Source organism: Pelobates fuscus, chromosome 4 (assembly GCF_036172605.1).
Source record: "Pelobates fuscus isolate aPelFus1 chromosome 4, aPelFus1.pri, whole genome shotgun sequence".
NCBI classification, from domain to species: Eukaryota; Metazoa; Chordata; class Amphibia; order Anura; family Pelobatidae; genus Pelobates; species Pelobates fuscus.
The window spans coordinates 240,696,764-240,713,161 of NC_086320.1; the positions used below are offsets into that span (position 1 = coordinate 240,696,764).

At 42.1% G+C, this 16,398-nt stretch overlaps 1 protein-coding gene across 2 annotated transcripts in view; it reads left to right on the top strand.

Annotated features, from left to right (window-relative positions):
* The window catches only part of SACM1L (SAC1 like phosphatidylinositide phosphatase), a 207,886-nt gene that overhangs the window by 102,046 nt on the left and 89,442 nt on the right, over nucleotides 1-16,398 (top strand). For both annotated transcript variants that reach the window (XM_063452016.1, XM_063452017.1), the window contains one exon: nucleotides 7,582-7,615. In XM_063452016.1, coding sequence (XP_063308086.1) covers nucleotides 7,582-7,615 — 34 coding nt within the window. The remainder of the gene's footprint in view (nucleotides 1-7,581; nucleotides 7,616-16,398) is intronic.

Here is a 16,398-nt window from a genome sequence, read left to right on the forward strand (position 1 = left end):
AGGTGGTTTTTTACCATAGAGTTAAGACCTTGTATGCCGTCTCCTGGGTTTTAACTTGCCCGTGCACAGTGGTGTGTAAGGTCGCATATTTTAACCCATTGCTGTTCTGTGAAGGTTTCTCCCGTCATTGTTCCCCATTTCCCATGTAAGGGGGTGGGGGGACATTCCTGTTGTGTAAAAGCATGGTATATAGGTGGGAAATGGCGTGTATGAGCGTGTCTGGTTCTGTTCCTAGGTTTTCAAACAGGGTCAATATCCTGTAAAGGTCAGGGTGCTGTGGGATATTTTTCAGGAATTGTCTGATCTGTTCATATCTCAGCCTGTGTAGGAAGGTAATGTGTGTGTCGTCCAGGAGGTCACTGAGAGGTTTGATTGTATTGTCCTTACTCATGTGTCTCACTTGAATGTGTGTCACTGGTGTCAGGCAAGCGAATGCCCATGGGTCCATGCCCAGGGCAAATTCTGGGTTGTTTGTGAGTGGGTAGAGAGGGGATGGAAAGGAGGAGAGGCCCATCTGTGTTGCCACCCTGTGCCATACGTCCAATATTGCGACATACGTCTTCCTGTGGTTGGCGTCATCCATGTCAGCGCTATCAAAATACAGTTAGAAAAAAATTATATATATATATATATATTTTCTTTTATTTATTTTTATTTGCTTATTATTCATGTCTGGGCTGTCCGGCAGTCCCCCAGACCGGGAGCAACATTGATTGCCGGCGGGGGAACGGCGGCGATTGGGTAAGTAATATATTTACCTTGTACGTCCGCGGTCCTTAAGGACTGTTTTTTCCCTTAAGTAATTAATGTGTATTTTGTAAACCTGATGTGTGCTACTTGCTAGTTACATAGATGCATAGGCTAAAAAGAGACATGTGTCCATCAAGTTCAGTCTTTCTCCCATCTGTTTTTGCTGTTGTGATTACATTTGTAATAAACTCCATGCTGTCTTCAGCTACATATTTTGAGTACAACAGTACCCTCAGTCTGAACCTTAGCCACTAATCTGCAAAAATACAATGCCATAACATTTCAGTTTTTACATTTAAGCCCAGCAGACCCATCTATCAAAATCAATGTATCTCATATGTGCCCATTATAGCAGTTTGACTATTCAAATTATTCCACAAAGGTCTACCATTTGTGAAAGCAGACATCCCAGGGTATCTCATATAATGTATATTGTGCCTTAAAGGACCACTATAGTCACCCAGACCACTTCAGCTCAATGAAGTGGCCTGGGTGCCAGGTCCCCCAGGTTTTAACCCTTCAGATGTAAACATAGCAGTTTCAGAGAAACTGCTATGTTTACATTGCAGGGTTAATCCAGCCTCTATTGGCTGTCTTCCTGACAGCCGCTAGAGTCGCTTCTCGACACTGAATGTAAAAATCGCATTGAGCGTGCAGAACGTCCATAGGAAAGTGCTGTGGCCGCGCATGCGCATTCGGCTCCAGTCGGGAGCTGACGTCGGAGTGGGAGGAGAGGTCACCAGCGCCAAGGGAGCCCGGCGCTGGATTAAAGTAAGTAGCTGAAGGGGTTTTAACTCCTTCAGACGAGCGGGAGGTGGGCCCTGAGGGTGGGGGGGACATAAGGGTTATATAGTGTCAGGAAAACAAGTTTGTTTTCCTGACACTATTGTGATCCTTTAATGTGATGCCATTTTTTCACCAGTTTGTCAAATTTTGTGGTTAAAAAAAAAAAAATGCATTTTGCATTTACTTCCACATTACATTTTTTTTTACATTCTTTATTTTTGTTGTGCGGATGGTCACAATATGTCAACAGACGCCACAACAGCGTATTTCAAGATTTATACAGGTTAGACAGTGGCATTATAAATTGCACAGTTTTTATATTGAACATATAGATAATCAGTTAATTAGTCCGCGTAGGGTTAAATGAAAGTAACTGAAATAAAACGTGGTACTCACACATGTCTAAGGTATATAGCGAGGCATCAGATGTGGTTAGAGCCAGCAACTCAGACATGAGTGAGTATATGAGTTGAGGCCTATACTAAACTGGTGTGGCATACATGTCGGCAATAAACAGATGATAGGCAGGTAAATTGTAAGACAATTAGATAGGTAAGGACATTGCGACAGTGTTATACACCTTACCCTGCGTCTAAGTTACAGAGAAATGTGTCACGTGATGGTAATGCATTTTCGTCAATAACATAATATAACTTAAGATGAACGTATAACAACATGTTAAACCTCGTTAGTTAGGGGGTTTCTTTACGTTGGATGCGTTAAGCTTTATTTACTATCTGGGCTTAATGGGCAAAATAGGTATGCTTTGCAGTTTTGGGTAAGCCCGCTTTTCTGAGTCAAGTACCTAGGTACTGGCTGCCATGCCACTGCATTGGTAACGCATTTGTGTGGTGGGGGCTTATTGCTTAAAAATTGAAAGTTAAAAGTTAGAGGCTCGCCTTGAGGCACGGGCGCAATACCCCAGGAGAGTGGTGTCACCAGAGGCAGTCCTATTATGCACAGAAAAATGTGGGTCTAATGCGTAGGGTCATAGTGGGCCCCCCACAAGAAAAAGCCCCAGCGCAGTGTCTTACTGTTGGTGGGATGCGCAACCTCTTCCCACTATGCAGCTTTGCCAGTTCGGTGAATTCTTAAGGTGGATAGGTGCTTTGGTCAGGTTGTGTGTCGCCTCGGGTGAAATTTTATGCGTGGGTTTGTTCTCTGCGGTGGGGGAATGTCCCGGTGCGGTGCTTAGTAGTCCCGAACTTTCTCTTAGGTCGTGGAGGCGGCGTGGGATGGTCCGTTCTGCAGCCTGGGGATGAACTCAGCAGTGCTGGCAATTTTCCAGCTCGAGGGGTTCGCGGGTCTCTCCCTAGGTGCCAGCTGGGTCAGTGAGTCCAGGGGGAGGCAGAGCAGCCTCAGCAGCGTCGGTGCCTCTTGCATGCAGTGGATTTTGTGCGTAGCGTCGCCCTTTGCCACCAGCAGGGTGTGAGCTGGGCCCCAACGGTACCTGAGCAGCTGTGCTCACAGGAGTGAGGTCAGTGGCTGTAGAGCTCTTCTCCAGGCCAGCGTTGTTCCTGAGAGGTCTGCCTTGGCCTGCTTCGGGGTCAGCAGTGCTGTGAGAAGCCTTCGCGTGAAGTGGGGAAGTTCAGAGTCTGGCATAGTATTCGCTATCCCCCTAATTTTGAGGTGCTTTAGCCTGCGTTTGTCCTCTAGCTCGGCAAAACGCAGGACGGTTTGCATATACTGATTTTTCAGCGCCTGGATCTCCTGTTGCAGCTCCTTGATTTGTGTATCTTGGGCACTTGTAGTGTATTCTACCGCCCCGAGTCGGCCATTGAGGCCCTGCAGGGTGTCTCGGAGCGAGGCCACATCCGCCGATATTTTCTTATGGTGGTCCGCCATTAGGTACCTGAGGGCCTCCATGCTCACCGACGTGGGTAAGCCTGAGGGGGTTCCCCTTCTGCCTCGTCCGAGGATTCTTCGTAGAAGTCAGAGCATCCGTAGGCATCTTGGGTCTTCCGCCAGAGCTCCCCAATGTGCATGCCCGCCTTAGGTTTTTCGGGCTTCATCTTTTTCATTTTTCGCCCCATTGCTTTTGCTTCGATGTAGGGGCCACCCCGTGTTGGATTTGGCTCGTTTACGGGTGTTTTTGCTGGGCTTTTCTCGTTTCAAAGCCTGGAGTTCAGCGGCCATGCAACCGTTCGCTCTCCACATTACATTTTTGATGATTATTTTGCCAATCTCATATGTGCCACTTTGATCAATCCTCTAATTCTGCTCAGCAAACTCTTCTTAATAAAACAATGCACCCAGTGTATGATTTAGCTTGATACAGTGCCATGTGAGAGACCTGGCTATTTCGGTTTTTACAGTTGTATTTTTGATGGATTTGATGGGTCTATTCCACAGTTTGGGACATTCTACATTTCAGTGTATAGATGCATACCATTTGTGAAAGTACACACCACAGGGTATGTCATATAGTTTTTTTGATCTTTCTAATGCAACAATTTTTGAACCAAATTTCTGTTAAAAAATGCATTCAAGAGGTTGCAGAATTCAATCCTGAAAAATCACCCTCCACAGGGGCCATCCACTAAAACAAAGTGCACACCCAGCACCAAGACATCGGGGCGAACAGATTGATGCCCTTCTTCCAAGCCGCCAAGCAGCCTAGGCAGCGGCGCAAAACCGCGGCCTACCGGGCCTCACCAATCCTCAGCCTCGAGGCACTCCTCGGCGGACAGAGAGCAGGTCCCGACTACCCGGGTTACCCCCCGCAGGACTCACCTGCCATGGGCCAACGTACCCCCAAACCTACGGCTGGAGACCATACCCAAGGTAGGGACATTGGGGAAATGCTGCTCCGGCCTGCGCACACCACGCCAACACTTGCGAACCCCCCGCCAAATATGGCCCCCGTCCAGGAGATGGAGGGAGGGGAGGCTCCGCGCACAGAGAACCCCCAAGGGGGACCCACAATACCCTCGGCCTCGCCAGAGGACTCAGCCCCCACTACTAAAGGGGACCTGAAAGCCCTCCTGGTAGACATCCAGAAGCTGCTGGCTGCCGATGTGGCCCTAATTAAAAGGGATATGCAACAGGCCACAGACTGTATCACAAACGCAGAAAAGGACATAGCTGGAGTACACAATACTATAACTACCCTGAAAGATTCAGTACAACAGCTGCACATGGAACAACATGTCTTAGCAACCCAAATAATGTCCCTTGAAGACAAGCAACGCTGAACACACATAAAGATCCGTGGCATACCCAACACCATCACCACTGAAGAACTGCCGCACTACACGCGACGACTCTTGAATTCCATCCTACCACAACCAGTAGCTAAGAAAATCGCACTGGACGGTATATACCGAGTAACAAGTTCAGTACGCATCTCTCCTGATACCTCCAGAGATGTCATCCTGCGTTGTGTAACCATACATGACAAGATCCAAATAATGACTGCCCAGAAAGGCAAAACGCCACTAGAATTTGAGAACGCAACGTTATTATTTTTTCAAGACCTCACCAGAACTACATTACTTAGACGCAAATCCTTCAGCCCAGTGACGTCCACCCTCCGCAAAGCGAACATACCATACAGGGGGGGTAACTCCGGCTCCCTGCTAGTCCATCACGCTGGGACCACTCACAACCTTACCTCCCCGGTGGGAGCCCCAACCTTCCTGTCTGCATTAGGACTGCAACCGAGCCAACCTCCTAATACAGCAGATAGCCAAAATGTAACCCAGGACCCAGCAGCCAGCACATCGGCCGGACAAATGGCGAACTGCCTGCAACGCCCGCACACCCGACCTTAATCTGGGACTGAGCCAGCCCTGCCTCCGAGCAACCATCAGGCTAACTAAACTACGCAGACCAACTTCACGCTCAGACTTAGATCCAAACCAATCAAGAGTCTATAATGTTATGCTACCATGCTTATTACATATTGTATTGTATTGTTTGTTCTCATTTACTCTAACTTTCTTTTTACCTTTCACCTTTGCTTTCTAGTACGCTCACTCAGACAACACACCCAAACCCCTGGGAAAGGTTCCACAACCCCCAAACAAAACAGGGTCTACACACCTCTCTCACTCAGCAAGCCGCTGGCCCTTAGGAACCATGCAACCTGGCGATAAGAGGCGCCTTCAATACCCCCCCCCCCCCGCCACTCCTATAGGGCAGGGGCAACACTAAGCGTGCCAGGCAACCACCAGGACACCAAATGGTCCAACATCCACACAAACATCACATAGTACCCAAAAGGTACGCACACCCTGGCACTATCTACGCATATAGATACAAACCTGAGACCACACAAACTAAGGCTCCTACGCAACACTGCGGCCTCATGCAACACAAAGGAGCATACTTCACACCTCAAGCCTGTAGTACCCCGGGAGTGCAACACACGCCAACCACTAGCCTGCCGATCTCTAACTAACCCTGGGCTTGTCCCCAAACACGGTTAAAAATAAAAAGTGCTTGACAAACGCATTTCACTGTATATCCTGAAACTAACCTTAAAATGTCATGGGAACACTTGTTACCGCTAAATACTTGCAAACTAACGATCTCATGAAATGCTGAATGTAATTCCTTGTACAACTGAGCACAGAAAAATAAAGAATTAAAAAAAGAAAAAAAATGCATTCAAATAAAATAAAACCATAAAGTGTGTTTGTTTTTTACATGCACATTGCAATTTAGTAGTAACATTTTGTAAACTTGACGTGTGCCACTGTAATAAAAATTAAAAATTGTCCTCCACTATATGTCCTAAGTACAGGAATACTCTCATCACATACCCTTGTAAGATAGTGAAAATACGGGGCTGAGTTTATATCCTATTCAGGTACGTTTTAAAAATTGCATGGGATTGCTAAACTTGGGGATGCCCCCAGGTCTGTTACCACTCGACTGTATTTTCCTTAAAGGCATTACTTAATCTGTCATTAAAGGGGGGGAGGGGGCGGGGGAGAATTTGAAATATTTTTTAACCCCTTATTTGCCATGTGTGTCCTGATGGAGCCTAAACTGGTCATGGTGCGAGAAATCCCCTTGCGCCATTCTCCAGAAGGAGTCAAACAGTTTGTGAACAGATTGGCACTTGCATGGGTCACATTAGGCACCTGTGTGGCTTCTGGTCTTTTGCATTTTGCTTTTGCTATGACAAGTTTGTGCAAGTGTCAGACCATTCATTGACGAAGAGCATCATCTGAAACGCATCCCATGAATTGAAAACTTGCACAAAACTGACATTAAAGTGTAAATGAGAACTTTTGGTTTAGGCTCATCATGAAGACTGGAAGCACTGTGGGAGCCCTGCGGCACCTCCAGGTAAAGACTAATTATTTGATCACTTCTCTGGAACAGCACCAGGGGAATCCTGGCACCATAACCTCTACAGTGAGATCTAGTGGTTATGGTTCTTCTAATGCTCTTTTAAGTTGGACTGTTTACTTGGCAAGATAATTGGGCAAATGAAGGATCTGCACGTTTCAGTATTTAAATGTTCAATTCAGACAGGAAAAATAATTTGTCCTCCGCAACATCTCTTATTAAACAACAGCCTTAAAGTGACATTATAATCACCAGAACAACTACAGCTTAATGGCATTGGATTGCTTGAGATCATCAGCTCTGATGATCACAGCCAAGGAGGCTGAGCAGAGACAGAGCCAGTCGTGACAAGACCCACGTGGATAAGTAAAACACCTTTTAACAGGGGACAAATGGGTCCGGACACCTAATCGGTACTCTTAGAATATCTTGTGGCTTTGTTTGTTTTATCTGTTTGGAGGGGAAGGGGATTTTATAGGGTCAAGTAAGAGACTAACCTTTCAGAAGTAAGATTTGACATTTTAACAACTTGATTTACTGTGGCTATGTTCCTTTTGAGTCGGAATAACCGTTCTAATATGCAAAATACATCATCATGATATGATCTATGGGCTTTTTCACTTGAGACATTTTGGAATATTTTAACATGGTATTTTCATCACAACTTTATGTAAAAGCTAAAGGTAATAATGAACTTAAATCTTGTCGTAGTTGGAAAATATAAATGTTTATTTTCTCCCATAGATTCAGAAATTTGCAATCCCAGTCATTCACGGATGTATCCTTTTTGATTTGTACCACTTACCCACTGACTGCACTTATAAGGGGATATACAATTATCTGGCTTATGTACTTGGATTCTTCATTCAATTATTATTTGATTTATTATTCATATCTATTATATTTTTAATGTTGCACATTCTATGCTAATCTCTGTGTTTGTTTTATTATGACTTTAACTTTTTGTCCTGTGTAACCCTTGTAAGATCTGAAAAAATACTATGCTTTCTTCTCATCTGCCCTCTCACCCTAAGCTGCCCTTATATTATAGATGAGATTTGTACAAACTACACTCCTAATTCTCAGCTAGCTTAGTCTGTTTTAACCCTTTTGTCTGGTGATATTGTCTGTGCACCTTCCTCCCGACTATATTTAAGCTGCCCTTATTATAGCCCCCTCATATTATAACAACTGTGTTAAAGGAACACTCTGGGCACCAAAACCACTTCATGTCAATGAAATTGTTGAGATGCTTGGGGTCCTTAGGGGCCTTCTTACCTCTAAGTATTATTGTGATGTTTAAGAACAGTATATGCATTTTAAAACATTTGTTATGTATAGCCAGGGATAGGCAGAGTAGGTGAGTTGGTGCTTTCAGCCCACCAATACTGCTTTTGACCAAATTTTTCTGCATTTGCAAGTAGCAGAGTAGAGGAAGCTGGACCAGTGCCTCGGGGAATCTGCTTCAGTGTTAAAGGGACACTATAGTCACCCAGACCACTTCAGCTCATTGAAGTGGTCTGGGTGCTTATTTCCAGGTTTCTTAAGCCTGGAAAGGTACCGTATATACTCGTGTATAAGTCGATCTCATGTATAAGTCGAGTGGAGTTTTGTGACCAACAATTGTGAAATATGCTATGCCTCGTGGATAAGTCGAGGGTAAAATTTGGGAGTATGAAATTCTGATTTTTATAATTATATACACACACTCATACAAACACACACACACTGCATTATATAAACACACACTCATACAAACACACACTCTGCATTACACACACACTCATACAAACAATCTGCATTATACACACACACTCATACAAACAGACACTCTGCATTATATACACACACACTCATACAAACGCACACTCTGTGTGTATATAATGCAGAGTGTGTGTGTATATAATGCATATTGAGTGTGTGTATATATAATGCAGTGTGTGTTTGTATGAGTGTGTGTGTATATATAATGCAGTGTGTGTTTGTATGAGTGTGTGTGTGTATATAATGCAGTGTGTGTGTTTGTATGAGTGTTTGTGTGTATATAATGCAGAGTGATTGTGTGTGTGTGTGTATATAATGCAGAGTGTGTGTGTGTGTGTAGTGTGTGTGTGACCTGGGTGGGGGGAGGGCATTTTTATTTTTTTATTTTAATATTATTAAAAAATATATATTTTATTATTTAATTTTTTTAATTTTAATATTTTTTTTATTTTTTATTATTTTATTTTAGTTTCCCCTCCCTGCTTCTTAGCTTGCCAGGGAGGGGGGCTATCATTCCCTGGTGGTCCAGTGGATGGGCTGTGTAGGAGGGGGCTGGCAGAGAGCTCTTACTTACCTTTCCTGCAGCTCCTGTCAGCTCACCGCCGGTCCGGCCAGCTCCACTATAAATCTCGCGGCTCTCGCAAGACTTACAGGGGAGCTGACCTGGACCGGAGGTGAGAGAAGGGAGCTTACAGGAGCTGTAGGAAAGGTTAGTAAGAGCTCTCTGCAGCCCCCAACAGGACTGCCAGGCTTGTAATGAGCCTGGCGGTCCTGGTCTGTATTATGGCAATGTAAGTTGCCATAATACAGACAATAACTCGAGTATAAGTCGAGTTGGGGTTTTTCAGTACAAAAAATGTGCTGAAAAACTCGACTTTTATACTCGAATATATACGGTAATTATTGCAGTTTTTTAATAAAAAAAAAAACTACCAGTCTACCAGACAGCCACTAGAGGGACTTCTGGGTTGTTAGACAACTTTTGGTTGCCTAACTGACGCTGGATGTTCGCATGCTATGCATGAGGATATCCAGCGTCACACAAAACCCCATAGTATAGCATTGTATATTTCCAGGTCTCTTAACCCTGGAAAGGTAATTATTGCGGTTTTCAATAAAAAAAAACTACCAGTCTACTTTTGGTTGCCTAACTGACGCTGGATGTACTCAAGCTATGCATGAGGATATCCAGCGTCACACAAAACCCCATAGTATAGCATTGTATAATGCATTCCTGTGGGGCTGTTCTAATGCGAGTGTGGCCATTGCTGCACATTAGGTCTTCCCCGCTGGCTGACGTCAGCAGGGGAGATATGACGGTGGACCCTGAGTGCCGGTGCTGGAACAAGATAAGTGACAGATGGGGTTTTTAAACCATTTCAAATTGTTTAACATTTGACTTGAGGTGACTTTGGTGCTCAGAGTGTTCCTTTAACTCAAAATACTTAGCCCACTCATAGCTTTCCACAAAAAAAAATCAATTCCGTTAAATGCCTGATATCACTGCTGTATTGTTTTCTACTCTCTCCATCTTTCATTTAAAGGGACACTATACTCACCAGAACAACTACAGCTTATTGAATTTGTACTGGTGAGTAGAATCATTCCCTTCAGGCTTTTTGCTGTAAACACTGTATTTTCAGAGAAAATGCAGTGTTTACATTACAGCCTAGTGATAACCTCACTGTCCACTTCTCAGATGGCTGCTAGAGATCCTTCCTGTGTCATGACTGCCATAAATGCATCCAAACATTCAGTGTCTCCTCCCTCTGCATGCAGATACTGAATTTTCCTCATAGAGATGCATTGATTCAATTCATCTCTATGAGGAGATGCTGATTGGCCAGGGCTGTGTTTGAATTGTGCTGGTTACCCTGATCTGATATGGGGAAGCATTGCGATTGGATCAGGCTACCACTTCTGCTGATGTCAGCAGGCAGTGGGCAGGTCTAAAGAAAACAGTGACACAGCCAGCAGCTTCAGGCTTGAATACAAGTAAGATTTTATTATATTTAGGTAGGCATGAGGGGACCAGGGGGGCTAGATGGTGATTTTAACCCTATAGTGTCAGTAATACATGTTTGTGTTCCTGACCCTATAGTGCTCCTTTAACTACTAAAGTATATCTCTCCTGTTATCTGCCATACAACACGCAACTCACTTCCTTACATCCCACTCCTGCATCCTCAGAAACCCTGCCGATCTTACTTGTGCACGTTTACTCTCTTTCATTACTCCTTTACAGAGTGCGCTTTGCAATGCATGTTTTTTTGTATTTTTTTGACAATATTAAATTAAATTTTTGTAAGTGGTAGAAATTACTGCCAAAATCAGACCATTTTGTATTGTTATAAGAATTTTTGTTTAACAAATAGCCCTCCCCTTTATAAGAACCGGTATACACTTGCCATCTATTTTACCACCCTCTTAGACCAGCGACTGACTACCGCTTACTTGTAAGTCTCATTATAAGTTTTCAAGTCTGAAGACAGTCAACTTATGTCCACCTAAACATGCGGTGAGATTCTTATTGTGCCTGAGAGAAAAATAACTAAGTAGAGAGCTAATAGAAAATGTGGGTGATGTGATAATGGAGGGGAGAAGCAACCTGTACACACCCACACCCTCAGTCCCGATCCTTTCACGCTTCCTTACACACTTATCTTGTCTCCTTAAAAATTCTGTGACATGTAGTTAAGCCAAGGGGTCCACATCAGTGCATTTTCCAGCTCTGTCCTAGCACCAGTATCGATGCCTTTGCAGCGTTAAGAAGAGGTCTTATTATGTTTTAATATTTGTTTTTGTTTGTATATCCCTGACAGTAGGGTTGTTTGATTAAATTGTGAATGTGGGGCCTTATTCCTGAATTTTAGTACCGTAATTTACCTCTTATTGGGTCTCAATAGAGAGAAATCAATGTTCAGGACCACCAAAGGTTAAAGGAACACTTTAGTCACCTAAATTACTTTAGCTAAATAAAGCAGTTTTAGTGTATAGATCATTCCCCTGCATTTTCACTGTTCATTTCACTGTCATTTAGGAGTTAAATCACTTTGTTTCTGTTTATGCAGCCCTAGCCACACCTCCCCTGGCTATGATTGACAGAGCCTGCATGAAAAAAAAATGGTTTCACTTTCAAACAGATGTAATTTACCTTAAATAATTGTATCCCAATTTCTAAACTGAACTTTAATCACATACAGGAGGCTCTTGCAGGGTCTAGCAAGCCATTAACATAGCAAGGTATAAGAAAATCTTAATTAAACAGAACCTGCAATAAAGAAAGCCTAAATAGGGCTCTCTTTACAGGAAGTGTTTATGGAAGGCTGTGCAAGTCACATGCAGGGAGGTGTGACTAAGGTTCATAAACAAAGGGATTTAACTCCTAAATGGCAGAGGATTGAGCAATGAGGCTGCAGGGGCATGTTCTATACACCAAAACTGCTTCATTAAGCTAAAGTTGTTCAGCTGACTATAGTGTCCCTTTAAGTAGAGAAACTTCAGCAGTCTGACATCGTCCGCATAATGGTGAAACAATTGGGGCAAACCTATTTAGACTCAGCAGCGTTCTATACAATCTTGTGAGGAACTCCTATGTCCTCTTCTCGAGCCGCTGTAAACATCAGATGGGTTTGTACTGTGTTAAAAAAAAAGTCTATAGATATGTCCCTATCTTGGTGTTTCCCTGTGAGCCAGTGTTGTTCAAAGCTTTTTTGTGGTCAGAGTAAATTGTGTTCTAGGCTTAGAGTTATAATAATGATGAGATTAAAGTGATGTTTGTGCTCTTCTCAGAGTAAGGGAAGTAACTTTCTGGAGCTCACTATCAGAGCACACTACCCTCAGCCGGGGGATCCTTTCCTCTACTTTTCTATTTAAACAGCTGAGGTTGCTCCAGTGTCAACCATTCAGTACTGGCTCTTATACTATGCCAGTCCACCACTGTCAACACATGTATCACATGGTAGTACCCAAACACAGAGTGTAATCCCACTGCACCTTGTATTTTAGGAAGGCAGAGGGTCCCTGTCTTTAGCCAAATAGGCCTTTTATTCCGGATGTAATGTAGGAACATTGCCTGTATTGTTGAAAAAAAAGACTCTCACAATTGAAAAGGGAATTGTTTGGAGCTAATAGAGTATAATCAGCATAATGTACTTTTTTAAGAGCCTTCTTCCATCCAAACCAGGATACTGCCCCTGCCATGGAGTGAAATCTCTTTGGAGTTTCTGGGTGGATATGTCTGTTTCAGGTCATGGGCATGCAAATCCACAGTACTTAAGCTTATCTCTAAACCATCTAAAGGAGAAGAGCTCTTGTAGGGGATTTGTTTTCATTCAGGATTTCTTAATTTTCTGTGTTCAGCTTTAAATTTTATATCTCTCCGTAGTCCGAGAATGCATTTAAGATGTTCAGAAGTGTTATCCCGGGCCCCTCAACAAATGGCATATGCCACCCTCTTGTGTACTCGACTGCTTTCCTCATTCCCGTAATTCCCTCATGTTGTTGAACAGCTTCAAGAAAAGTCTCCAGAGCCAGCAAAAATAGTAGTAGGGATAAAGGGTAACCCTGCCTTGTACCATTTAGAATGGTGACTTGCTGAGATAGGGCCCCGTTTACCCTAATAGAAAGACAAACGCCTTTGATGATAAACTAAAATTCCCTTCCTAATTAAAACATGGGTGTCTCTGGGTTATTGACACAAGTACTCCCAAAACAATGGATATGTAATGTCAACCCCACGGTATGCCTCCCTAACCCGAATTCCGTGGGCAACGTGACTGCCATCAGACAAGACCTCGTATTGGACATAGCCGTAGGAGCACCCTACTATATGTAGCAGTATGTATCTAGTACTCTGCATCCGATGCAATCCTACATTTCACAGTCAAGCACACATAGCGGCATCAGTACCATATGAATTGTCACCAGTGTTAAGCTGGGTACTCTTACTGTCCCCCTACCTTCCTGTGAAGGAATTAAATACATAGGGAACTCCTGTTAAGTAATTTGAAGCTGGGATATTTAGCTGTTTAAGTTTGTGCACCCTCATTCCCCTCCGCTGATTCTTCCCTTTCAAAGACAGTGAAACTGTGAGTAAGCAAGTTTTCAGCCAATTTTCACTTCTCCCCACCCCACCCTACCAGCCAGCATCACTCTGTTTTGACCAGAGCCTAGACCCCCTCTGCTCAATGCCAACCGGTGATCCCAAAGTCACCACCCAGTCCTAGAGGTGCAGCAACCTGCATATGCGTTCCAACCCGAAAGTGTCCATGTTCATAAGAGAAAAAAAGGAGAGAATAGACATACACTGATTTTTACCAATATTGCTATATATTCAATACATATATTATAGTGCTTTATAACAAACAAAAATATTAAACAACTAAACACTGTGCAGTACATTCATTTTGGTGGTGTTGGTTGTAGGGGGTTATACTTAAATGTCTTTAATTATAAAATAAAAAGGTCATATAAAATATCATAAAAAATGTATAAATAAAAAATATTTTACCTGAGAATGTAATTAAGCTACATAATCTATAAATTTATGATAAAAATCAACCTAAAAATACTTCAATTGCACATTATAAATAACACATAACTTAAGCCATTAGGGATTGATGTTTTAAAATTATAAATTAATTTCATCTCTTCTTGACCTTTTTTTCATTAAAGTTACCTCCTCTCCAATCTCTCTTCATCTTTAGATCTTTATGATCTTTAGTATTTTTAATACATCATCTTTTACTTCTCATTTCTCTACAAGTTAAACGCAGTCCACATCCAAAAAAACCTTAATTTCTATTTTTAAAAAGTGTTTTTTTTTTTTTTAATTTATGTTACCATAATCTTTGAAACTGCTCTTCACCAATACATATTTCATCTTCCTACACTGCCTATGAACTATTCTCGGTTGTGTTGGCAAGAGGTTTTTGAGAATCGGATCGCCACTGAGGACTTTATTACTTTATTACATTATTTTCCCTTCTTTTATTATTGGTTTAAGTAATTTCCTCCTTTAGACTTTCTTCACTTCTCCCATATTCCTCTGTAGATCTTCTGTCCTATATCCTTTTTCTTCGAATTGTTGCTTTATCCTACTTTCTTGGGCTACATAGTCTGTTTCCTGTGTTCAGTTTCTCCTTACTCTAAGAGTTTGACTTTTTGTTGCGTTCGTTAACCATGGATGGGGTGTAATGGCAACTTTTTATATCTATGTAGCTATTTGCGGCTACTTCCTTGAAATAGTTTTTGTTTGGATATTTGTATCTTCAATAAAAATATTAACATCTAAAAAAATGTATCTCTTGTTTACTAACTGTAGCGGTTAAGAGAATACCTCAATCATTTTGATTTAGGTTCTGTAAAAAAAGGTTCAATTGTGTTTCATCACCTCTCCAAATAAAACATACATCATCAATGAAACGGTGATATCAAACCAAGTTCGCAAAAAAAGTCCTATGGAAAATTAATTCCTCCTCTCAGTATGCCATAAATTTCACTTGTTCTTCTTTAACCCCTTAAGGACACATGACGTGTGTGACACGTCATGATTCCATTTTATTCCAGAAGTTTGGTCCTTAAGGGGTTAAAACTAGATTTCTGTAAAAAGTATTGTATCGCTTCAATACCTTTTAATGTGAGGTATAATGCTATAAAATGAACTAGCATCACAAGTGACAAGTAAATAATTTTCTTCCCATTTTATCTCTTCTAAAGTTTGTAGTATATGAATTGTATCTTTAAAATATGAGGGATTTTTTTTACTACTATCGGTTGTAATAGAGTATCTATATACTCTGATACCTTTGAAAAGACACAGTTAATGCCTGAAATAATGGGACTTCTGTGGGGGATTTGTTTGATTTTTATGGGCTTTTGGTAAAAAAAAAAAAAAAAACTAAGTTCTAGGATCTGGAATAAATAGATATTTGACCCCTGCTTCTGTTAAAATACCTATTTTTAATCCTTTCTCTATGTACATTCTAGGGATACTTGTTAGCTTTTTAAATATTTTTAATTTCCCTCATTACCATTGTCTCTAGTTTTCATAGCATCAGAGATCATATTTTTTGGAAGGAATGTTCACTTTTCTTTTAGATCTGTATGTATGTATTGACTGTTATTAGTGCTAGTTTCTATTTGTCTTATAAAAACAAAAATTAACCCCTTAACGCCGTTACGACGTACCATGCCGTCCTGCATTAAATAGGTTTTAAAGCCGTTGCGACAGCATGGTACGTCGTAACGGCTTAAGCCCCCAGGAGATGAGTTGTACTCACCTCCGCCGCGATCCTCTTCTGGACGGCTGCCTGACAGCCCAGGCAGCCCCCCTCCGGCAAATGAGGCCCCCGGGGGCCATGTGATCGCTCTTAAAGAGCGATCACATGGCCCCCTATAGCTGGCTATGGATCTGCCAGTAGGGGGACTGTTTGAAATATCAGACAGTCTGGTGGGAAAGTAAAAAAAAAAAAACGTGTAAAAATAAATTAAATATATTTATACATATATATATATATTATATATATAATATATATATACATATTATATATATGTAACGTCATACAAAGTGTATTTTAAAGCGGCACTGTCATGCCGAACTTACCTTTCCTCAATCTCTTCCTCTTCTCCCCCTCTCTCGGGATCTGTTATTCTTTTCTTCCTGTCTTCTTTAGTTTTCTTTAAAATCATAAGACAAAGTAGGGACTCTGTCTTATGGAGGATTCCTCCGCTTGACCAGCTCTGACCAGCGGAGGAGCAAAGTGTGCTTCATTTCCGCTGGTCAGACCAATTTTC